This window comes from Thalassophryne amazonica, chromosome 4, assembly GCF_902500255.1.
Source record: "Thalassophryne amazonica chromosome 4, fThaAma1.1, whole genome shotgun sequence".
Taxonomy (NCBI): domain Eukaryota; kingdom Metazoa; phylum Chordata; class Actinopteri; order Batrachoidiformes; family Batrachoididae; genus Thalassophryne; species Thalassophryne amazonica.
Genome location: NC_047106.1, coordinates 60,043,650 through 60,069,983, shown reverse-complemented (window position 1 = coordinate 60,069,983; position 26,334 = coordinate 60,043,650). Strand labels below are relative to the sequence as shown.

The 26,334-nt window shown below is 42.6% G+C and overlaps 1 protein-coding gene across 1 annotated transcript in view; it reads left to right on the top strand.

Moving 5' to 3' along the window:
* Positions 1-26,334, top strand: part of LOC117508931 (sodium- and chloride-dependent GABA transporter 2-like) — a 69,188-nt gene that overhangs the window by 25,500 nt on the left and 17,354 nt on the right. Inside the window, 6 exon segments of the mRNA XM_034168768.1 lie at positions 5,725-5,885; positions 6,006-6,033; positions 6,035-6,139; positions 6,219-6,353; positions 9,853-9,956; positions 22,920-23,044. Of these exon segments, the coding sequence (XP_034024659.1) occupies positions 5,725-5,885; positions 6,006-6,033; positions 6,035-6,139; positions 6,219-6,353; positions 9,853-9,956; positions 22,920-23,044 (658 nt within the window).

Here is a 26,334-nt window from a genome sequence, read left to right as displayed (position 1 = left end):
TGCTTGCTCACAGGGGGTCGTTTTGACCGTTGGGGTTTTACATAATTATTGTATGGCCTTGCCTTACAATATAAAGCGCCTTGGGGCAACTGTTTGTTGTGATTTGGCGCTATATAAAAAAAATTGATTGATTGAATATAGAGAATCATTTCATATTCAGATAAAACACTTGCCATAGCAACAATAAAGGGAAAATGATGCCAACTTCCGGTTTCAAATCTGCCAAAACATTTATCTTATGACAAAAAATGCAAATCTACAGTTTATACAATACAAGATACTTTACAATATATAGGCATATACAGGAAATGCTGTTGGTGCACAGGACAGGAGGGTCTCCAGCACAAATTCCACACCTATCTCTGGAGAGATAAAATAGAAATGGAGAGAAAAAACAGAATCAAGCATCAGAAATACAAGAAATACAGTATAATTTGACAGTATTAAACAACAAGAAAAACAGGAAATACTAAGGTATTAGCCCTGATCTTCACTAAAAGACTCAGAATTTAGTTAAAGTTGAGGCCACGGCACGCTGTGTTTCCTAATAAAATGAATTAAAAGAGTAAAAAGCGTGGAACTATACTATGCCAGTATGCTAGCCATACAAAAGGGAAAATAAGTGCGTCTTAAGTCTGGACTTCAAAGTCTTCACAGAATCTGACTGTTTTATTGATGCAGGGAGATCATTCCACAGAACTGTACACATCCAAAAACTGAGTGCATGCATCCAGAGTGAATCAGTTGGAGGAGAACAGGTGTATTTCATGTGAGAGACATCTCTCTCTCTCTCTCTCTTTCTGTGGGAAACACAATGGACTCTGAACTTTGTGATCTGATATTACAAGTCCTGACGAGGCAGCAGCTTGTGTCCTGTTATACATTTGGAAACATGGGAGCCGTTTCCTTTTCATGTACAGTAGTGTTCAGAATAATAGTGGTGCTATGTGACTAAAAAGATTAATCCAGGTTTTGAGTATATTTCTTATTGTTACATGGGAAACAAGGTACCAGTAGATTCAGTAGATTCTCACAAATCCAACAAGACCAAGCATTCATGATATGAACACTCTTAAGGCTATGAAATTGGGCTATTAGTAAAAAAAAGTAGAAAAGGGGGTGTTCACAATAATAGTAGCATCTGCTGTTGACGCTACAAACTCAAAACTATTATGTTCAAACTGCTTTTTTAGCAATCCTGTGAATCACTAAACTAGTATTTAGTTGTATAACCACAGTTTTTCATGATTTCTTCACATCTGCGAGGCATTACTTTTTTTGGTTTGGAACCAAGATTTTGCTTGTTTACTAGTGTGCTTGGGGTCATTGTCTTGTTGAAACACCCATTTCAAGGGCATGACCTCTTCAGCACAAGGCAACATGACCTCTTCAAGTACAACCCCTGACAATAATTATGGAATCACCGGCCTCGGAGGATGTTCATTCAGTTGTTTAATTTTGTAGAAAAAAAGCAGATCACAGACATGACACAAAACTCAAGTAATTTCAAATGGCAATGTTCTGGTTTTAAGAAACGCTATAAGCAATCAGGAAAAATAATTGTGGCAGTCAGTAACGGTTACTTTTTTAGACCAAGCAGAGGGAAAAAAAATATGGAATCACTCAATTCTGAGGAATAAATTATGGAATCACCCTGTAAATTTTCATCCCCAAAACTAACACCTGCATCAAATCAGATCTGCTCGTTAGTCTGCATCTAAAAAGGAGTGATCACACCTTGGAGAGCTGTTGCACCAAGTGGACTGACATGGATCATGGCTCCAACACGAGAGATGTCAGTTGAAACAAAGGAGAGGATTATCAAACTCTTAAAAGAGGGTAAATCATCACGTAATGTTGCAAAAGATGTTGGTTGTTCACAGTCAACTATGTCTAAACTCTGGACCAAATACAAACAACATGGGAAGGTTGTTAAAGGCAAACATACTGGTAGACCAAGGAAGACATCAAAGTGTCAAGACAGAAAACTTAAAGCAATATGTCTCAAAAATTGAAAATGCACAACAAAACAAATGAGGAACGAATGGGAGGAAACTGGAGTCAACGTCTGTGACCGAACTGTAAGAAACCGCCTACAGGAAATGGGATTTACATACAGAAAAGCTAAACGAAAGCCATCATTAACACCTAAACAGAAAAAAACAAGGTTACAATGGGCTAAGGAAAAGCAATCGTGGACTGTCGATGACTGGATGAAAGTCATATTCAGTGATGAATCTCGAATCTGGATTGGGCAAGGTGATGATGCTGGAACTTTTGTTTGGTGCCGTTCCAATGAGATTTATAAAGATGACTGCCTGAAGAGAACATGTAAATTTCCACAGTCATTGATGATATGGGGCTGCATGTCAGGTAAAGGCACTGGGGAGATGGCTGTCATTACATCATCAATAAATGCACAAGTTTACGTTGATGTTTTGGACACTTTTCTTATCCCATCAAATGAAAGGATGTTTGGGGATGATGAAATCATTTTTCAAGATGATAATACATCTTGCCATAGAGCAAAAAGTGTGAAAACATTCCTTGCAAAAAGACACATAGGGTCAATGTCATGGCCTGCAAATAGTCCGGATCTTAATCCAATTGAAAATCTTTGGTGGAAGGTGAAGAAAATGGCCCATGACAAGGCTCCAACCTGCAAAGCTGATCTGGCAACAGCAATCAGAGAAAGTTGTAGCCAGATTGATGAAGAGTACTGTTTGTCACTCATTAAGTCCATGCCTCAGAGACTTCAAGCTCTTATAAAAGCCAGAGGTGGTGCAACAAAATACTAGTGATGTGTTGGAGCGTTCATTTGTTTTTCATGATTCCATAATTTTTTCCTCAGAATTGAGTGATTCCATATTTTTTTCCCTCTGCTTGGTCTAAAAAAGTAGCCGTAACTGACTGCCACAATTATTTTTCCTGATTTCTTATAGTGTTTCTTAAAGCCAGAAAGTTGCCATTTGAAATGACTTTAGTTTTGTGTCATGTCTGTGATCTGCTTTTTTTTTCTACAAAATTAAACAACTGAATGAACATCCTCCGAGGCCGGTGATTCCATAATTTTTGCCAGGGGTTGTATTTTGACATATCCAAACTGATCCATGATACCTGGTATGTGATATATAGGCCCAACACCATAGTAGGAGAAACATGCCCATATCATGATGCTTGCACCACCATGCTTCACTGTCTTCACTGTGAACTGTGGCTTGAATTCAGAGTTTGGGGGTCATCTCACAAACTGTCTGTGTCCCTTCGACCCAAAAAAGAACAATTTTACTCTCATCAGTCCACAAAATATTTCTCCATTTCTCTTTAGGCCAGTTGATGTGTTCTTTGGCAAATTGTAACCTCTTCTGCACATGTCTTTTATTTAACAGAGGGACTTTGCGGGGGATTCTTGCAAATAAATTAGCTTCACACAGGCATCTTCTAACTGTCACAGCACTTATAGGTAACTCCAGACTGTCTTTGATCATCCTGGAGCTGATCAATGGGTGAGCTTTTGCCATTCTGGTTTTTCTTCTGTCCATTTTTATGGTTGTTTTCTGTTTTCTTCCACGCGTCTCTGGTTTTTTGTCCATTTTAAAGCATTGGAGATCATTGTAGATGAACAGCCTGTAATTTTTTGCACCTGCGTATAGGTTTTCCCCTCTCTAATCAACTTTTTAACCAAACTATGCTGTTCTTCTGAACAGTGTCTTGAACGTCCCATTTTACTCAGGCTTTCAAAGACAAAACCATGTTCAACAGGTGCTGGCTTCATCCTTATATAGGGGACACTTGATTCACACCTGTTTATTCCACAATATTGACGAACTCACTGACTGAATGCCACACTACTATTATTGTGAACACCCCTTTTCTACTTTTTTTTTTTTAACTAATAGTCCAATTTCATAGCCTTAAGAGTGTGCATATCATGAATGCTTGGTCTTGTTGGATTTGTGAAAATCTACTGAATCTACTGGTACCTTGTTTCCCATGTAACAATAAGAAATATACTCAAAACCTGGATTAATCTTCTTAGTCACATAGCACTACTATTATTCTGAACACTACTGTATCATTTTAAGTTTGTTTCTGATATTGTCTGCCATTCATTGGACACTGTTGCCAGATACTTTTGATTGCTTTCTGTGTACAGACCTCTGTAATGTCCCTGGTTCCAACAATAAAGACTGTTTTTTTTACAGCAGCCTGTCTTATCTCTGCAATGGGGTCTTTTACCCGTGACAAAACATTCAGGTCAGAAAAAGACTACGCAGAGCACCTTAAAATGGGTTTGGACTTTTGGTTCCTGTTACAGGATGTTGACAAGCAGTTTGAGCACCTTCGTGTGACAGACAGATTATGTTAACTGGATTTGCTTGAACAGCACAATCCACATCCAAGCAAGTCAAACCAGCAGGTACATTCCCGAACTTTGCTCAAGTAAGGGGAATGTTTGCACAACAAAACACATTCTTTGTCTGCTTACACTCCTGTCATTCAAACTCAAAAAACCATGCAGTTTTTAAACAATGCTTGTTTTTTTTGTTGGCAACAATCCCCACCTGTCTAAACTGTGTGCCGGTGTTGCCGACCAAACGGTCCCCTCAAAAAATTGGTCCGCCCTGCCTTCACTGTGCATTCACTGTGCATGCGTCTGAGACGGACTCTGAGTCTGACTCTCTACACCCAAAGTGATCAAAGGGAATAATGTACTTATTAACCATCATATGACAAATTAAACCCGAAACGAGGCTGGTTTAAGCAGAAACGAGGAGATAATGGGTGAATCGCTACTGACGCCCCCGCCCCCATTATGGAATAATGCTGAATTTATGTGGAAATGATTGTTGTACAAAAGCTTAAGATATCTGTCGCTGAGATAGATGATGACTGGAGTGCAGTTTTAAGCAGAAATGAGGTGATAATCGGTGAATTGCTGCTGATGCTCAGAAATGACGCATGCATAGTGAAGGCAGGGGGGTGGGGCGATTTTTAGGATGGACGTTCGGTTGGTGACACTGGGTTTCACGACATTGACTATTTGTTTAATCAGAGCACTCTGAAAAAACAAAAACAACAACAAAAAACACCAATTCAATATTTTTCAAGCATTTAGAAACAGAAAAATGCGCACTGCAAGCAGCTAAACGTCTAGCTGAGGGCACAGGTTACTTTCGTCTTGAGGTGAGTTGCCTGGTCTTCACTTTGGAAACCAGTCTGTTAGGAGGCAAGCTGGATTAAGCTGTTTCATCCTGTTTTAGCACTTTTTAGATCATGGGCTGTGATAGTACAACAGCGCCCTGCGGAATAAGCTGCGAGAGCTGCTACTCGTACGTGTTTTTGGACAAATAGGCAATTAATGTTCCCCATGCCAACAGTGGAGGTGGGAGCTCTCGCTTAGTCACGTGAGATTTACACAGTACTTAGCATGCACAATGAGAATGTAACAACGGTCTATTAAGTGAGTAAATGCAATGACCCTACTTTGCTTTCAGATTGCCATGTAAACAGCAAAATGGAATTTTGGCATACCTCAGATGCACTTGCATTATGCGTTTTCAATCATGCTTTTCTCATGATCAAGATAGCACCCAGGGTGTGGTTTCACTTCCAGACATGTCATTCCAAAAGGACAACCATTGCCTGGGTGGAACTGGATAACAAACTTGACTTTCCAACATAAAATATGTGGCTCATTATAGCACATAATTCCTGGTTTAGAATTTGGCTGAGTTCAACATCATCCTGCCAAAGAAACCTTGTCGGAATAACGTCTTTCTTCTTATCCTGTCAGATAACTGTGTAGACATTTCAAGTCCAAATAACACCTTCAAATGGACAAACCAGACCAATGCAACCTCCGCGGCCACAGAATTCTGGGAGTATGTGAATTAATGAATTTTATCTATTGACTAAAAACATTGTTTTATCAGTGCTAAAATGACTGATGATATTGCATGCAAGGGGAAAAAAAAGATACTTACTCGTGCTTTTCCAAACAGGCGACGAGTGTTGGCTCTGTCAGGAGGCAATTGAGGACATCGGTGGCATCAGGTGGGAGGTGCTGTTGTGCCTAATTGCTCTGTGGATCATCTGTTACTTTTGTGTCTGGAAAGGGGTCAGGTCAACAGGAAAGGTAAAATGACCAAAAAATGGTGGTGAAAGAGAACAAAATCTTATATATTTTTTAAATTATACTGGTCTTTTTTCCCCAGGTGGTTTATTTCACTGCTACATTACCATATGTAATGTTGTTCACCCTGTTGATCCGTGGACTCTCACTTCCTGGGGCTCTTGAGGGAGTGAAGTTTTATCTTCTACCTGAACCATCACATCTCACAGATCCTCAGGTAGTACCATAATGGAAGACTGTAGAGTGCGAGTTTCAACCAGGAAGCCTAGAAGCCAGATAGGTCCCACAAGCTAGTACTGTATTGCCCCTGTCATAACTTATCATAACCTGTCATAACTTATACTCAACAAAAATATAAACGCAACACTTTTGGTTTTGCTCCCATTTTGTATGAGATGAACTCAAAGATCTAAAACTTTTTCCACATACACAATATCACCATTTCCCTCAAATATTGTTCACAAACCAGTCTAAATCTGTGATAGTGAGCACTTCTCCTTTGCTGAGATAATCCGTCCCACCTCACAGGTGTGCCATACCAAGATGCTGATTAGACACCATGATTAGTGCACAGGTGTGCCTTAGACTGCCCACAATAAAAGGCCACTCTGAAAGGTGCAGTTTTGTTTTATTGGGGGGGGATACCAGTCAGTATCTGGTGTGACCACCATTTGCCTCATGCAGTGCAACACATCTCCTTCGCATCGTCCGTGAAGAGAACACGGCTCCAACGTGCCAAACGCCAGCGAATGTGAGCATTTGCCCACTCAAGTCGGTTACGACGACGAACTGGAGTCAGGTCGAGACCCCGATGAGGACGACGAGCATGCAGATGAGCTTCCCTGAGATGGTTTCTGACAGTTTGTGCAGAAATTCTTTGGTTATGCAAACCGATTGTTTCAGCAGCTGTCCGAGTGGCTGGTCTCAGACGATCTTGGAGGTGAACATGCTGGATGTGGAGGTCCTGGGCTGGTGTGTGGTCACAAGTGGTCTGCGGTTGTGAGGCTGGTTGGATGTACTGCCAAATTCTCTGAAACGCCTTTGGAGACGGCTTATGGTAGAGACATGAACATTCAATACACAAGCAACAGCTCTGGTTGACATTCCTGCTGTCAGCATGCCAATTGCACGCTCCCTCAAATCTATGACATCTGTGGCATTGTGCTGTGTGATAAAACTGCACCTTTCAGAGTGGCCTTGTATTGTGGGCAGTCTAAGGCACACCTGTGCACTAATCATGGTGTCTAATCAGCATCTTGGTGTGGCACACCTGTGAGGTGGGATGGATTATCTCAGCAAAGGAGAAGTGCTCACTATCACAGATTTAGACTGGTTTGTGAACAATATTTGAGGGAAATGGTGATATTGTGTATGTGGAAAAAGTTTTAGATCTTTGAGTTCATCTCATACAAAATGGGAGCAAAACCAAAAGTGTTGCATTTATATTTGTGTTGAGTGTATTATATCTGTTTTTCTACTTGTTTTCACTTCTATAGTGCATATTAAACACTTTCCAGTGATTTCTCAATTGTCTTTTCTATCAAAAAATTTGGCTAAATCCATTCTTGATGTGACACTATTATTCATTCAGTCATTCAGATACTGGCAAATCATCTTGGTGAAACCCCTTTCTTGAACAAAGTTAGCTTTATCTTATAACCCCGTCACACTAGAGCCGGAATGCCGTTGGAATGAAAATTCCATCTACATTCCAGAACAGTCAAGGTGCATTCCGAAACCTCTGACTGCATTCTGAGTGCATTCCAAACAGTTGGACCCAATCCTGTGGCTGGGCTGAATGTTTAGCTCATGTCCAAAACATTTTAGGTGCAGTCAAAGTGGAACATCATTGAACGGCAGTCGAAGTGCATTCTGACCGCGGTCTGACTGCATTCTAATACCCCCATCACACATACGGTGATTGAGGCCGAATGGCATCAGGATGACACATCCGGCCATAGTCGGGAAGTTTTGAGGTGCGGTCTGCAGACGGACAGACGGCAGTCTCTGAGCAGTCTACATAGTTGGTCCCATTCACTCGGTTGTCCCGAGTGTGTTGCACAGTTCAAAACATTCTTGGCACTGTCGAGATGGGATGCACATCTGACGGCGGTCTATGTGCAGTTTGCATGCCATCTGATCACAATCTACATATTCTGATGGCATCATAACAGCATTTGAAACAATCTGATTGTGGTTGATTGAGCTCTGAGATGGATCGGTCACACCAAAGCCTGTCGGCATGTTGTGCCACGTATGTCCACCTCCACTGGAACCCGGACAGGGAGGGCAAAGTAAATGTTGATCTGTAATAATGTATGTGGCAGGCATTCATCACGTGCAGTGGGTCTGAACAGTGTGCAATCAAACTGAAAGCACCGTTTGCCACTGCAGGTCAATGCAGCAGATCTGAACAGGCTGTTATATCCATAATAGATGTTACAGTACAGATATATTTCCATTCCTTCCCATGGGGCAGGTGTGTGCCTCGCCGTGGTCTCATGCACAGTAATGTGTCATTGCATATGTCAGAGGCTCGGAGCTGAATGGATGTCACGGCTGTAATATACATATTATTACTTTATCACCATGTAACTCTGTAGGAGGAATGATGTGGAACTGCATCGCACCTCCGGCATGGAACCAGGAGTGTTTCACAACACAGGGTGCACAGGAGCCAGGACCACAGCCTGTGGTGAAAAGCCTCTCACCCAGCTGCTGTGTGCTGTAAACAACCGCAGCATAAATAAATCCCACGTGATCATCCAACCGGACATCGTGGTGTACAGAGTTGTGTTGTGCTGAAGTGTGAAAAAAAAAAAAAGAAATTAAAGTTCGCTGGAAAAGCTACGTCTGATGGGAAAGCTTGACCGACTGCCAGCAAGCTTTCAGCAAAGGTGTGCAGTAGCATGTGCGCACATGCAGCAAAGTTTAGAACACAGCAAGGTTTAGCAGCAAATGGTGTCCATTGGCTGACAGTGGCACGCACATGCACTCCGCGTGCACGTGGTTCATTCAGCCGTTATGAACACACACATACACTGAGTGATCATTTCATCATTTCAGCTCCTGTTCTACGCACGCACATGAGGTCAGTGAGGTCAGGGAAGGAGAGGGTGAGCGACGATGTGATTGCATGAGTGAGTGAGTAACAGCTTCGATGCCGGCTTGGACACATATGGCTTGCTTCTGGTCCATGCGTTGGTTGCACTCCTGTGTCCAGTAACGGCAGGTCCTGTGGAAAGGGAGGACACAGTGCTGCCTCCCACTCTGGTCCCGTGTTTGCCATCCAGACATTTGGACACTGGGCAGTCTTGAACACCTCTTATGGCCGTTTGACAGCAGTCTGTGTCATCGAACTGTTGTTTAAATATGCTTTGGATGCAACTGTGCAGATGTGGACGAGGTAGTCTGGATGAGATCCGCCCACAGTCTACACGCCTCTTTCCCTCTCGACTGCGTCTGGATTATGGCCATTTTTGCTGCGTCAGCCCGGTTCCTGCACATTCTTGCTATGTGTGACGGGGGATAACATTTGAACTGCATTTGAAATCTAATATGCACGAATCATTCGAGGCGGCTTCAGCCCACATTTTAAATATTCGAATGTCATTCATACACAGCTGTTGGAATATCTGTCCCTCCTGAAGGTGGCTGGAATTTAGTTTTTTTTTTTTCCCCATTCCACCTGCTTCTGCTTGTCTCTCTTGAAACAGGTTTGGATGGAGGCTGGAGCTCAGATCTTCTTCTCATACAGTGTGGGTGTGGGTACTTTAGCTGTGCTTGGCAGCTACAATACCTACAACAACAACTGCTACAGGCAAGTACATGTTAATATCTTCCAGAGCTAAAGCACAAATAATTCACAAACTGTATAATGGTTTTAGATGAGATGACAAGCAGATTTTAAGTTAGCAAAAACAACAATTTTTAAACACTGCAAACATCTAGCAGTTATCTTGTCAGACAAGTAAGGCAAAGCAAATTTAAGAAACATAATAAGACATCAGAATCAGAATTTCTTTATTGTCCCGTAAAGGGAAACTAATGTTGCAGCAGGAGTACACAAAAGACAAGGTACACAAAGACAATAATATAACAACATTAACAGTGAAAATAAGACCCAATTAAAAGTCTAAAACATAATAAAAACAATACACATACAATGTCAAATATTCAATCCAGAATCCATGCCAAAACAAAGTATTGCAAAAGTGCAATGTGTGGATGTGCAAATAAGCAATAGTCGTGAAAAATAAACAAGAGCATCAAAGGCTAATTGCCATTAAGTAATGAAATTGCACTGGGGATAAACGAGACCTGAAATCTTTTAGTCCTCCTCATTGGAGCCCTAAAACGATGGCCTGAGGGCAAAAGCTCAAACTCTTTTTTCAGTGGGTGATTAGGACTATCCAGAATAGCATTAGCCTTTCTCAGGATCTATCTGTTATAAATAGACATTACCCCGGCCTGCTGACTTCCTGAGATTTTTCCAGCAGTTTTGACAAGACTGCTGAGACGACTCTTATTGGAACAATTCAAATTTCCAAACCATGCAACAATACAAAAAGTTAAAACAGATTCAATAAAACTTGAGTCATCATCTCAGAAGAAACATGGAAGGTTCTCATCTTCCTCAAAAAGAACAATCTTTGCTGAACCTTTTTTGGAGATAACATCAACATGAGGTTCAAAGCAAAGTTTATTATCAAGGACCACACCCAGATATTTGTAGCTCTCCACCATCTCAACATCAGCATCTTTAATAACAGTTGGTAATGGAAAAGAGGTAGACTTCCTAAAATCAATAAGCATATCTTTAGTTTTTGACACATTCAACTCCAGAAAAGACTCCTCACACCAAGAAACAAAGTCATCAACAGCAGGCCCATGGTCCTGCTCATCTCCCTGAAGAAGACTAACAATAACTGTATCATCAGCAAACTTTAAGATGTGTCTGTTACTGAAGCTGCTATGGCACTCATTAGTGTACAAAATAAAGAGCAGGGGTGACAAGCAACAACCCTGAGGAGCGCCAGTAGAAGAGGAGAGCACATGAGAAAAAACACAGTTGACTCTCACACACTGTGACCTGTGAGTTAAAAAGTCAGTTATCCAACTAATCAGGTGAGGATCAAGTTTAAAATGATGGAGGAGCCTATCAGCAAGCAGAAAGGGTTGGATGGTATTGAATGCTGAGGAAAAGTCTGTGAATAAGAGTCTGGCATGTGTCTTCTGCCCCTCAAGATGCCTAAACAAAAAGTGCAATAATGTTACCACTGCATCCTCAACACCTCTGCCAGTTCTGTATGCAAACTGCAATGGGTCAAGCTGTTGTTCAACATGTAACAAAATTTCCGACCTGATGATCTTCTCAAAAGTCTTCATCACTAAAGAAGTCAAAGCTACAGGCCTGAAATCATTGAGTACTTTTGGGGAGCCACTCTTTACTATTGGAACAATAACTGAATGTTTCCAAAGCTTAGGTACGTTATGCAGCTCAAGAGACAGTGAAAAAATATAGTGGAAAATGCTGTTCAGCTGATCTGCACAAGTTTTTAATACTTTGCCACAGATGTTGTCAGGTCCAGGGCTCTTAACCTTAGTTTTCTTAAAAAGATTTGCCACATCATCCACATCAATAGAAAATATTGGAGACATAGACATAGTATCTTTAAAAACACCTGTCTGTGCAATAAAATTCTGATTTTCAAATCGAAGATAAAATCTGTTTAAGTCATCTGCTGTATCTTTATCTGAAGTAAAACCATCTAATGAACTTTTGTCATTCCCCTTCCTCAGTAATCCTGTCATTGTTCTCATTCCATTCCAGGCTTTCCTCAGGTTGTTACTGCTCAGTTCAGCCTCAGTTTTAGCTTTATACCTTAGCTTTGCCTTTTTTTATTTCAGACCTCACTTCCTTCTTTAATTTTCTTTCTGTAAGGACATCACCCATATTAAAAGCAATTTTCCTTTTGTGAATAAGTCCCCTAATATCTTTAGAGAGCCATGGTTTGTTATTAGGAAAAAAATGTACCTCCATAGAAGGGATCACAGAGTCTCTGCAAAATGAGATATATTTACACACAACATCAGTAAGTTCATCAATGTCTGAGCAGTCCTCCTGGAATAGAGACCAGCCTGTGCAATCAAAGCATCCTTGTAGGGCAAGTGAACTGTCATTGCTCCAGACTTTGACCTGCTTTTTGTCTTTTCCCTCCTCAGCACAGATTTATATGTGGGAAGGAGGTGAACAGTGTTATGATTTGAAGAGCCCAGTGCAAGTCCTGCCTCAGATTTATACACTCCTTTGATAGATCCATAACAAAGATCTAAGGTTTTGTTGCGCCTTGTAGGACAGGTGACGTACTTATAAAAATTATTCAGTGATTTCTTAAGATCGCAGTGATTGAAATCCCCTAAAATAAAATTTGGAGCATCAGGAGAAATAGATTGCAGGTCGTGTATTACTTTAAAGATTGTGTCAGAAGCAGATCTGACGTCAGCTTTGGGGTGGATGAAGACCAACGTGACGAATATTTGAGGAAATTCCCATGGGAGGTAGAACAGCCTCAGTGACACAGACAAAAGCTCAATATCAGGTAGTGACGCACAGTTACCTGACTGCACATCTGTGGTTTATGTACAAGTATACTGACTTTTACGTGTCGCTTCACTGTCCCGATCCAGACGCATAGGAACACCGAAGCCGCTAAGTTCCAGAGAAGAGTCGCAGTCCGAATTAGACAGCCATGTCTCAGTAAATGCCAAGACACATGCATCCCTGAATTCCCATAAGTCAGGGGTGGGCACCTTGTTCCAGAAAGGGCCAAGAGGGTGCAGGTTTTCTTTGCAGCCACTAATTCCACCAGGTGATTTCACTGATTTACTGATTCCATCTGCTCAAAGTGATATGAATCAGTGAAATCACATGGTGGAGTCAGTCGCTGCAAAGAAAACCTGCACCCTCTTGACCCTTTCTGGAACAAGTTTCCCATCCCTGCCATAAGTGAAGAACATTTCCCTGTAGTTCATCAGTCTTATTCCTCAAAGACTGGACATTTGCCATGATCATAGAAGGCAGAGGAATACGGTTCTTCCTCTGAAGTTTCCTGATGCGCTGACACACGCCACCTCTCTGTCTGCGTTTCCGACATCTCGTCTTCCCAAAGCTCTCCCAAATTACAAAAGATAAATCTTTTGTAAAGCTTTTGACCAGTCAAGAGTGAGTGGGATCATTCCCGGCTAGACAGTGCTGTCTTAATCCTATGAGAGCCTCCCATGTATATGTGATTCATGATGAATTTTTATAGTCATTTCAACTTGTAATTTCGTCGAACTATGTAATTGCCTTTAATGTTGTTATCAGGACAGAGTCATTTCTAAAATATGAATTTGAGCACAATAAGTGGAGAGCTTCTATCTGTGCAAATGTCTTTGGACTTTGATTCGTGGACATTTTTAATGATCCATTCATTTATTGTTAAAATATAAAATGAAACAGCTTTTTTAAAAATAATAAAATAGTTGCTGTTGAAAGAGCCTTTTATTTAGAAGCAGGTGATGTTATGCTGGATTCTCGGGACCAGATGAAGGTCTCTTCTGCAGCTTTGAACTCTGGTGGTGCTGCTGAAGAGCAGAGATGTTTTCCTTCGACTGGACTTCATGGTGTTCAGCTCATCAATGGAAGTTTGGTTGTCTGCACAGAAAATGTTCCTGACTGCCACAAAAAAATATATTTCTTTAAATATAAAGAAACACTAAACAGTTTATATATAAAAAAGAAGAAAAAAAATGCCCGAAAAAAAAGTTATTTAAAATTGAGCTTTTGTAGTCTCCGAAAGAAGCTGTAGCTTTATTTGTTAAAAATAAAAAACTGAATCATTTACAAATTAAAGCGTTCACTCAGATCAACTGTGCTAAAAGGCTAAGCTAACGTTAGCCGACCATTAAACCTTCACAGCAGTGCAAATGTCACGTTTCATTTTTACATTATTCTCACCTCGATAAAGCTGCAGAACTCCGTTGGGCAAACTGGGACTTCGCATATATCCAAAAAGTGGGAAATTTCGGACTGAGTGGGTCTGCTCCATCCCCCCGGCTGCCTGCCTCGTTTTGCCCAGTGATGATGCCTGAAGGCCGGCTTCTCCGTGTGGGTTGGCCCACTGTTGCGGTTTGATCGATATCCCACCAAGTCATCAGTCCTCCCTCAGTCAACGTCACTCCGAAAAGTAGCTGAAAAAAAGCTTCTCCCAGCAGGGTGATGGGAGAATCGTTCTGCTGTTTTTTTTAAAGCTTTTTTGTGGTTCAGGCGATGCAAATTCAAGATGGTGATCGCTGAACTTTTTCAGATTGTGGAGAGAGCCAGAGTGTGACGTAGCAATCTCCGCCCCCTTGCCACTTCAGAAGCAAAGCGTCTGACGTCACGCGTCTGACAGCATTGGTAGGCGTTATGAAGCTTTCAATGTGAAAGGCCCATAAGAGATAAATCATCTCCATTATGGACTCTATTAAAACAATTCACAAATGTACTGGTTTCAAAACCAAACACTTAAAACAGGTTAAAAAGAACATAAAATAGACAGAACACCCAGAGAACATCAGCTGTGTGTCACCACATGAGCAGCACCAAAACCCAGCCCAACAGCAATCAGAGATTTCTGACATTCGCCAATCTGGATCCGGATCACCTCCAAAATTTAATGGAGTGCTTGCGACCTCATCATTTATACTCCGGTAACATGTTTTGGTTTTTTTTTGTATAATTTCTGAATGATGTTTGCATGTTTACACCATGTTTTTTGGATATGGACAGTATAAACAGAAGCATAAACTGTATAAACAGTATAAACTGAAGATGTTTTGTGTGGTCAGCTTCATTTAATTTGTTAATGTATTCATTCCACCATTTAAGGCTTGCAACAAGTTCTCAAAAAAAGTTGGGAATCCAAAGTTTTTTTGCAATGTAATGTTGTTGCCATTCCTTCTCACGTCACTGCAAGACATTTTTGTATTGACGATAACGTGATGAAACACTACGTGATTTATGGCAACATTTACCAAACCAAATCAATCACTACATGATTTATGGCACATTTATGGAATGTGTTGCAGGCCTTGAATGCAGGAATGCGGAATGGATGTGTATTAATAAGTTAAATGAAGTTAGTGACACAAAGCATGAAATATCTTGAATTCATACTGTCTGCAATTGCTACAAGTTAATGTAGGAATCACTGAGAAGTTGTTTTTGTTGTTATTTTTATTTATTTATTTATTTTTGTTCATGTGGGTATTTTTTTATTTTATTTTTTTTGCAATTTTCTGACAGGGTTGTATTTCAGTTTCGCTCCAAGACTTGCACTCAAAACTACGTCATTGCCTGTATATAGCCTATTTAACTCCCCCAATAGTTAAGTCAGGGACAATAAAGACACTAGGCCTGTATCTCACTGGTCTGCAACTGTTGGCAAGTAGACAGAGACACAAATATGTGACAAAACACTCGTCTCTAGCAACTGTTTATAGCTGGAATTTTACTGAATTTGAGTATGACACACACACATCACCCGAATGTTTCGCATGTGCCGTGCAACTATCGCGTGACAAAACAGCGATATCTTGCATCTGCAAAGGCCACGCAATTTGTATGCGGCACATTTGAGACATCTGAACCATATAAAATAAGGGACCCTCCCCAGTCCATCAAACATTTTCTCATCAAATGTCAAGCGACATGGAGCTCAGAGAAGTGCAGAACGTGCCCTTACGATCCAGAAGAAAACAAACTTTAGGGCCCCTTCACACATAATACGAATAAGTACAACTCAGGGCGACTCATGGCGGAACAGCTCGTATGAGCGAACCACAGAAACATTGCGCTGACGGGCAGGTGTGCACAATGCCGCTGCGATGGTTCATGCACGTGGGAACACAATGTGAGCAGCTGTTGCTGTAAAAATAAAAAATACATGCCACCCACGGGATTCGAACCTGCACTTTCCAAAAGCTCTGATTGCCAACCAGAAACTTTATCACTGCGCTACCATCGCTTGCCTGTAATTGGTGCAGAAAAATGCCTGGAATCAACAAGGACATGGATGAGGTGCGCTGTGTCCGGCTGCTGCAGCCCGGTGTAAAGGCGAAAGGTGTTTTACAACCCCAATTCTAATGAAGTTGGGACATTGTGTAAAATGTAATTAAAAACAGAATACAATGATTTGCAAATCCTCTTCAACCTATATTCAATTGAATACACCACAAAGACAAGATATTTAATGTTCAAACTAATAAACTTTATTGTTTTTGTGCAAATGTTTGCCCATCCATTTTGAAATGGATGCCTGCAACACGTTTCAAAAAAGCTGGGACAGTGGTATATTTACCACTGTGTTACATCACCTTTCCGTCTAACAATACTCAATAAGCATTTGGAAACTGAGGACACTAATTGTTGAAGCTTTGCAGGTGGAATTCTTTCCCATTCTTGACTTCAGTTGTTCAACAGTCCGGGGTCTCCGTTGTCATATTTTGCCCTCATAATGCGCCACACATTTTCAGTGGGTGACAGGTTTGGACTGCAGGCAGGCCAGTCTAGTACCCGCACTCTTTTACTATGAAGCCACACTGTTGTAACACGTGCAGAATGTGGCTTGGCATTGTCTTTCTGAAATAAGCAGGGATGTCCCTGAAAAAGATGTTGCTTGGATGGCAGCATGTGTTGCTCCAAAACCTGGCTGTACCTTTCAGCATTGATGGTGCCATCACAGATGTGTAAGTTGCCCATGCCATGGGCACTAACACACCTCCATACCATCACAGATGCTGACTTTTGAACTTTGCGCTGTGAACAATCTGGATGGTCTTTTTTATTCCTCTTTTGTCCGGAGGACATAACATCCATGATTTCCAAAAACAATTTGAAATATGGACTCATCAGATCACAGCACACTTTTCCACTTCATCTCTGTCCATTTCAAATGTGCTCAGGCCCAGAGAAGGCGGCAGCATTTCTGGATGTTGTTGATGTATGACTTTCACTTTGCATGGTAGAGTTTTAATTTGCACTTGTAGATGTAGCGATGAACTGTGTTCCTGAAGTGTTCCTGAGCCCACGCGGTAAGATCCTTAACACAATGATGGGCATTCAATGTTGGTTTTCGGCCTTGCCGCTTACATATAGAAAGTTCTCCAGATTTTCTGAATCTTATGATTATATTATGGACTGGAGATGATGGAATCCCTAAATTCTGAACGTTGAGAAACATTGTTCTTAAACAGTTGGACTATTTTTTCATGCAGTTGTTCACAAAGTGGTCATCCTCGCCCCATCTTTGCTTGTGAACAGCTGAGCCTTTTGGGGATGCTCCTTTTATATCTAATCATGATACTCACTTGTTTCTAGTTAACCTGTTCACCTGTGAAATGTTCCAAACAGGTGTTCTTTGAGCATTCATCAACTTTCCCAGTCTTTTGTTGCCCCTGTCCCAGCTTTTCTGAAATGTGTTGCAGGCATCTATTTTAAAATGAACAAATATTTGCACAAAAACAAAAAAGTATCAGTTTGAACATTAAATATCTTGTCTTTGTGGTGTATTCAACTGAATATAGGTTGAAGAGGATTTGCAAATCGTATTCTGTTTTTATTTATATTTCACACAATGTCCCAACTTCGTTAGAATTGGGGTTGTATATATTTCCACATGAGGACAGCAGGCAGAGACACGCGCCTCACAGAGGAATGTTGTAAGTTCATATCCTTCCAAACATGGAACGCGTTCTCAAGCTGGGACGTCCAAGAGCAGAGATCACGCTCACAGCCATGGCTGTAAAGACCTACCAACATGTCACTCTGTGTTATGTGGTCATTCATTTTCGTTATTTGTTATGTAATTGCGTATGTAAGTATTGTCGTAATTATTTATATAACTGTCCTGGCGGTGGTGTCTGTGTTTGTAATGTGTGCACTGAGCTGTCATCCAGCTGTCAGTGTGCTGTGATCTGCTGACAGGCCCCTCCCCATGCTGTGTGTGATCAGACCTGGCTGTCCAGCCCCCATGTAATCAGATCTACATACATATAAGCATTTTATGCAAGCGTGGGGCAAGGGGGGGTGCAACACACACGCACATGTGTGAGACACATGCACCACATGTGTGTGGCTTTTTGCAAAGGCACACTTGTGGGGCAATTAGACAAATTTCACATCCAGGTCGACTGTGATCGTCTGCTGACTGTTTTCGTGTTAATAGTGCAAATGGCCACACATTTTCTAAGTGCCATGCGAGTGGTGTTAGATGTTTGTGTGTGTCTGCTGGAATTTGGCCAACACCTGCCGCGAGAGGGTTTGATGGGCTGTCACAGCACACACTCAGTCTTTCAACCACTGGTGTGCGCAAATAGTTGTAGCAACAGGTGTACGAGGCGTTAGAGGCAGCTACGATTTCAGATGTATTGCATACGATTCCTGCTTCATGTGCACTTCATGTGCAATTCGGCCAAATTTGCGCTATGTGTGAAGGGGCCCTTAGAAAGCCTCTGTCCCCTGGACTCAAGCTGGCCATTACCTTAGTTATCTAGCCACTGGGGTCCCTTAAATGTTGTTGGACTATGGGTTCCGGGTGGTCACCACCATCACTGTTGTGCCAGAGGTGTGCCAAGCCATTTACAAGCACTACCACAACTTAGCCTTGAAGTGTCCCACATGTGGCGGATATCGGTTAAAGCAATATATAATTAAATACCTCAAAGGGGGGCACTGCCTGCTTAGAAGCAGGAAACATAATGTTAAATTTGATATTAATGAGTATTTGATGTGAATATCACAAGTTCTGGATACAATTGATTAAACATCTGTCTTCGACTGGACATAAGTCAACACAAATCTGTAATATTTACAGATTTATTTACATATGCACAGGTACAAACACAGGTGACTGAAAATTTGAGAATATGGATATGATTTACATTGTCATTACTGATATATGTTGATGATGAGACATGAAAAGCAAGGAAAAGGAAAGGATGAGGCACAAAATATAGAAATTAATACGATTAAACCTGGTTGAAATGTAGCAGTGAATTTTGGGTTCACAAATTGTTGTTATTATTATTAAGGGAATTAAAGAAAGCCACTTTACATCACTGACAGCAAAGACCAACAGTACACTTAAAGGTTCCCTTATCTGGGTCCTTTTGGTTGAGTGGAGTAAAGAGATATGGTCCGGTCCAGTTTCCTGATCGGCTGTTGGCCGCCTTTAATTGGCCTGCATTGAGGGTGAACCCACTGGGTCTTCAAAAATGACTACAGGCATGCACACTGCTTGTTTGGTTTCCCAGAGGGAAAGTGTGAGATCATTGTTATACAGTTACTTGATGTCACCCGTCTCATGTTTCGTGATCAGCTTCAAACATGATAAAGAGCTACCTGTGTCAGAGTTAAACCTGTTGAAACAAGACAACCCGAACATCTGAATACAGAAAGTGACCACACGAGACGCTGTAATTCTTTCTTGCATGCAAGGAGAGCAGACAACGAGACCCCTCCCTCTCCTCATCTGACTGAAGGGCCCCATTCCTGCTCTCCTCCTTTTATTCAGATACAAACATAAGATTCAAGGAAATAAGCATAAAAACAACTCAGCACCTGTCTCCATCCAGATAAGACATTATTATGGGTTTCTCAACAGTCAAAACAAAACTGGTTACAGCTAGTTTTCACAGGGCTCAACGTTCCCGTTCAAGGACGGTCAACTAATTAAAAATATACTCCTGTGTTCAGCTCATAAGATAGCTCTCAGATGTTCCTCAAGGCAGTAAGAGGTCATTTACTGTATGAAATGTTCAGTGGTTCATTTAGAAAATAAAATCACACACACACCCACATTGTACAGGAAAGACATTAGAAATGATATATTTACAATTGTAAATGGCGGTTAATTTCGTTTATGACAAATGATGAAGTTCTGACACGCTAGAGCTTGGTGCTTTTATTTTGAAGACCACCGTTTTCTTCTGCTTCCTGTGCTGCCGACGTTAGACATTACGCTCCTGTCTTGTCGCAGTGACATGTTCACGTCACGCACGAGCTGGTAAAACGTGAACAAATTAATTACTTATCGTGTTATGTATTAAAACCTAAGAAAGGTATTTTATTGTTGTTTGCTCTGTGTTCTGCGTCGTTTATGTCGCATGTAAGGACTGTCTGTGAGATGTGTGGAGGATAGGCTGCTAGCAAACGGAGCTCAAACTTAGCGCCCTTGGAAGCAGAAGGAGGTAGGAGGAGATGATTTATTCATACAAAATGAGGGATTTATTTCATTTATTCTTATTTCAACAAGAGCTGTAACTCTGGTTTGGAGGGTTAATTTCATGTGAAATGCATTATTTAGTTTATTAAAAGAGACTGGTGTTAAGATTAAAATGTGAATATAATTCTATGCAATATTTGTGAAATATGGTGCTATGGAAATTTATGTATTTTTGTGGCCATTTCATAGTTTTCACGGTGTCAAATGTCAGTGGTGAAAAAAGGGAGGAGAGAAATTAAAGCTGCACTAGTCGAAGCTCTCTGCATCTTGCTTTATTATTCCAAGCGGGTCGCTACAACAATTTCTCTAACATGTTGCTCACCATTGACAGATAACATACACTCAACAAAAATATAAACGCAACACTTTTGGTTTTGCTCCCATTTTGTATGAGATGAACTCAAAGATCTAAAACTTTTTCCACATACACAATATCACCATTTCCCTCAAATATTGTTCACAAACCAGTCTAAATCTGTGATAGTGAGAACTTCTCCTTTGCTGAGATAATCCATCCCACCTCACAGGTGTGCCATATCAAGATGCTGATTAGACACCATGATTAGTGCACAGGTGTGCCTTAGACTGCCCACAATAAAAGGCCACTCTGAAAGGTGCAGTTTTGTTTTATTGGGGGGGATACCAGTCAGTATCAGGTGTGACCACCATTTGCCTCATGCACTGCAACACATCTTCGCATAGAGTTGATCAGGTTGTCAATTGTGGCCTGTGGAATGTTGGTCCACTCCTCTTCAATGGCTGTGCGAAGTTGCTGGATATTGGCAGGAACTGGTACACGCTGTCGTATACGCCGGTCCAGAGCATCCCAAACATGACCGGTGAGTATGCTGACAATGCAAGAACTGGGACATTTTCAGCTTCCAAGAATTGTGTACAGATCCTTGCAACATGGGGCCGTGCATTATCCTGCTGCAACATGAGGTGATGTTCTTGGATGTATGGCACAACAATGGGACTCAGGATCTTGTCACGGTATCTGTGCATTCAAAATGCCATCAATAAAATGCACCTGTGTTCTTCGTCCATAACAGACGCCTGCCCATACCATAACCCCACCCCCACCATGGGCCACTCGATCCACAACATTGACATCAGAAAACCGCTCACCCACACACGCTGTCTGCCATCTGCCCTGAACAGTGTGAACCGGGATTCATCCCTGAAGAGAACACCTCTCCTAGGTCCCAGACTCTGGAATGCTTTGCCCCCACATGTCCGATCTGCTCCCACTGTGGAGTGTTTTAAGGCCCATTTTTATTCCTTGGCTTTTAACACCGCGTGAGTTGTACGGTCCTTGTGTCTTATTTTATTTTTATTTTATTGAAATTTATTGTTTTATCATGGTTTTATCTATTTATGTATTATTTTATCTATTTTATTGTTATTATTGCTATTTTCCGTGTCTATGCTTTTGTTGTGCAGCACTTTGGAGACTCGGGTCTGTTTAAATGTGCTTTATAAATAAAGTGGATTGGATTGAAGTGGATAGTGTCTCTGTGAATCGTTCAACTATACAGCACACTTTGCACAAAGAGATGCTATATGATGCTGTAATGCAGAGGAAGGCTTTTCTGCGTACAAGTCACAAACAGTCACTTGAGGTATGCTAAAGCACATTTGGATAAGCCAACTTCATTTTGGAATAAGGTGCTGTGGACTGATGAAACTAAAATTGAGTTATTTGGACATAACAAGGGGCGGTATGCATGGCTGAAAAAGAACACAGCATTCCAAGAATAACGCTTGCTACCTACAGTAAAATTTGGAGGTGGTTCCATCATGCTGTGTGGCCAGTGCAGGTACTGGGAATCTTGTTAAAGTTGAGGGTCACATAGATTCCATTCAATATCAGCAGATTCTTGAGAACGATGTTCATGAATTAGTGACAAAGTTGAAGTTGCGCCAGGGCTGGATCTTTCAACAACACAATGATCCTAATCACTGCTCAAAATCTACTAAGGCATTCATGCAGAGGAACAAGTACAACATTCTGGAATGGCCATCTCAGTCCCCAGACCTGAATATTATTGAAAATCTGTGGTGTGATTTTAAGCGGGCTGTCCATGCTCGGAAACCAACAAACCTGAGATGTTTTGTCAAGAAAAATGGTCCAAAATACCTTCAACCAGAATCCAGACTGTCGTTGGAAGCTATAGGAAGCATTGAGGCTGTTATTTCTGCAAAAGGGGGATCTACTAAATATTGATGTATTTTTTCTGTTGGCGTGCCCAAATCTATGCACCTGCCTAATTTTGTTAAAAGAATTATTCCACACTTTCTGTAAATCCTATAAACTTCATTTCACTTCACAAATATCACTGTTTGTCTGCTATACAATACATTTAACTGAAACTGCTGATCCAAACAACCAATGATTTATAAAGGAAAATCATGGAAATCATCAGGGCTGCCCAAACTTTTATATATCACTGTATTTGTTTGTTTTACTGCAGAGACTGTCTGTGGCTGTGTTTGCTGAATAGTGGTACCAGTGTGGTCGCTGGATTTGCAGTCTTCTCTGTGTTGGGATTCATGGCTCATGAACAGGGTGTTCCCATTGCACGAGTGGCAGAATCAGGTAATGTTAATATCAATGGTACAATTTCTAGTGCCATCATCCTACTCCTACAGTTTCAGAACAAAAACATCAACATCTTGTAGTCACTTTGTACAGTAAGATGCCATATAATGTCTTTTCACAGTTCGAAAACCTTTCTGGAAAATCAGCTGATGGACACTAACAATGGCAATGATAAATAGAACTTCTTAAGTTCAATAGTTTGCTATGTACACCAGGTATTTACCGTATAGGTGTACAATATATATGTTTTAGACTTTTTCAAGGTGAATATAATGTGAAAGTAAAGTGTAAAAATGTAATTATCATTGTGTGTTTGTGATTTACACATCACCTGTAGTGTGAAAATAACCCATTCTATTTTTACAGTTTAGATGAGGACAAAATTATTTGCCCCCCAATGAATTTTAATGTTCAGCAATTCCCCCAGTGATTTTTAACAGAGCAAAAATTTTCAACACAGCATTTCTAAGCATCCAAGTTTTATTTTGGATGCTTACATTATTTTTCTTCATGGGCAGGTGGTGGCCAAGTGGTTAGTGCGCTTGTTTTCAGTGCAGAAGGTTCCTGGTTTAAACCCCACCCCTGCCCATTTCTCCAAGTAATATGGAGTTGTATCAGGAAGGGCATCCAGTGTAAAACTTGTGCCAGAACAACATGCGCTTCTGCTGTGGTGAACAGCTCAAGGGACTTAAGTTTTTACATTATTTTATTTTGCACACAGAAACAAAATTATTTCACAAAAAGTGTTCCTCACTTTCCCCAACAGGATATCTCGGCCAACGTCATGGATCCCGAGGGGCGTCAACCGGCTGTTGAACGGCCAATGGAAGAACAGGACACGCAGGTGTCCGCAGGAGGGGTAATCGGTGAGTTGCAGCGGATCCTCACTGCTTTCACGACTCGGTTAGATTTGATGACCGAGCAGAACGTCCTCCTTAACCGCAGGGTGGAGGCTCTCGCCGCGCAGGTGGAAGCGCGCCCTCCGGGCGCCGCTGCGGCTCTCCCTCCCGTAGACCCTGTGCGTAACATTGACGTTCCACTGGTCATTCAACGACCCCTCCCACCTTCCCCGGAAGCATACATAAGCCCCCCAGAGCCGTACGGAGGCTGTGTGGAGACGTGCGCGGATTTCCTCATGCAGTGTTCGCTCGTCTTCGCACAGCGTCCAGTTATGTACGCCATCCGATGCTAGCAAGGTAGCTTATGTAATAAACCTGCTTCGCGGCGAGGCACGCGCTTGGGCTACAGCGCTCTGGGAGCAGAATTCACGGCTCCTTCAGACATATGATGGGTTTGTGAGGGAGTTCAGAACCGTGTTCGATCACCCTAATAGAGGAGAAACCGCTTCAGCTGTGCTACTGTCAATGAGACAGGGGCGTCGGAGCGCAGCTGCCTATGCAGTCGACTTCCGCATCGCGGCTGCGAGGTCCGGCTGGAATAGCACTGCCCTTCGCGCCGCCTTTGTAAACGGACTGTCATTGGTTCTTAAGGAGCACCTGGTGGCTAAGGACGAACCGCGGGATTTAGATGGGCTCATCGATCTTGTCATATGACTAGACAACCGGTTAGAAGAACGTCGGCGGGAACGAGACAAAGGGCGTGGCCGGGCACGCGCCGTCCCTCTCCCTTCCGGTTCCGACCGCGCTCCGCCTTCCCTGCGCTCCGTGGGGCCACAGCTCCCCCTGCTGACGAAGCTATGGACACGAGTAGGGCAACATTTAGGGCACCAGGTGCACAGAGGAGGCAGGCCCACGGAGCTTGTTTGTGGCTCGATAGAGCACCACGTAAGAGACTGCCCCGAGCGGTTAAACACCAACGCCCGCCCCTAGAGACTGGGCTAGGGGTGGGCCAAGACATTCACGTGGGACACACCCACATCGCCACACGACTCCCAGTTACGATCCTTTATGAGGACTCAACCCTGAAGGCCCCAGCACTGGTGGACACGGGCTCGGAGGGGAATCTGTTGGACAGCAGATGGGCTAGGGAGGTAGCGCTCCCTCTGGTGGCGCTCACCTCGCCTGTGCAGGTGCGGGCGCTAGATGGCTCCCTACTCCCTCCAATCACGCATAAGACACCACCTGTAACTCTGGTGGTGTCAGGAAATCACCGGGAGGAAATCGAGTTTTTTGTGACTCCTGCTACCTCCCGTGTGATTTTGGGGTTTCCTTGGATGTTAAAGCACAATCCCCGGATCGATTGGCCGTCCGGGGTAGTGGTGCTTTGGAGCAAGACCTGCCATCGGGTATGTTTAGGTTCCTCGGTTCCTCCCGGCTCCCAGGCTAAGGAGGAGGTCAGAGTCCCGCCCAATCTGGGGGCGGTGCCGATGGAGTACCATGACCTGGTTGACGTGTTCAGCAAGGATCTGGCGCTCACCCTTCCACCCCACCGTCCTTATGATTGCGCCATGGATTTGGTTCCGGGCAGTGAGTTCCCGTCCAGCAGGCTGTACAACCTCTCACGGCCTGAGCGCGAATCAATGGAGACCTACATCCGGGACTCGTTAGCCGCCGGGTTGATCCGGAATTCCACCTCCCCGATGGGCACAGGTTTCTTTTTTGTGGGTAAGAAAGACGGCGGACTTCGCCCATGCATTGATTATAGGGGGCTGAACGAGATCACGGTTCGCAATCGATACCCGTTGCCCCTGTTGGATTCAGTGTTCACGCCCCTGCATGGAGCCCGAATATTCACGAAGCTCGATCTTAGAAATGCGTATCACCTGGTTCGGATCCGGAAGGGAGACGAGTGGAAGACGGCATTTAACACCCCGTTAGGTCACTTTGAGTACCTGGTCATGCCGTTCGGTCTCACCAACGCTCCCGCGACTTTCCAAGCGTTGGTTAATGATGTCTTGCGGGATTTCCTGCACCGGTTCGTCTTCGTATACCTAGACGATATACTCATCTTTTCTCCGGACCCTGAGACCCATGTTAGGCATGTACGTCAGGTCCTTCAGCGGTTGTTGGAGAACCGACTGTTTGTGAAGGGCGAGAAGTGCGAGTTCCACCGCACGTCTTTGTCCTTCCTGGGGTTCATCATCTCCTCCAACTCCGTCGCTCCTGATCCGGCCAAGGTTGCGGCGGTGAGAGACTGGCCCCAACCCACAAGCCGTAGGAAGCTGCAACAGTTCCTCGGTTTTGCTAATTTCTATAGGAGGTTCATCAAGGGCTACAGTCAGGTAGTTAGCCCCCTGACAGCCCTGACCTCTCCAAAAGTTCCCTTCACCTGGTCGGATCGTTGCGATGCCGCGTTCAAGGAGTTGAAACGTCGGTTCTCGTCTGCAC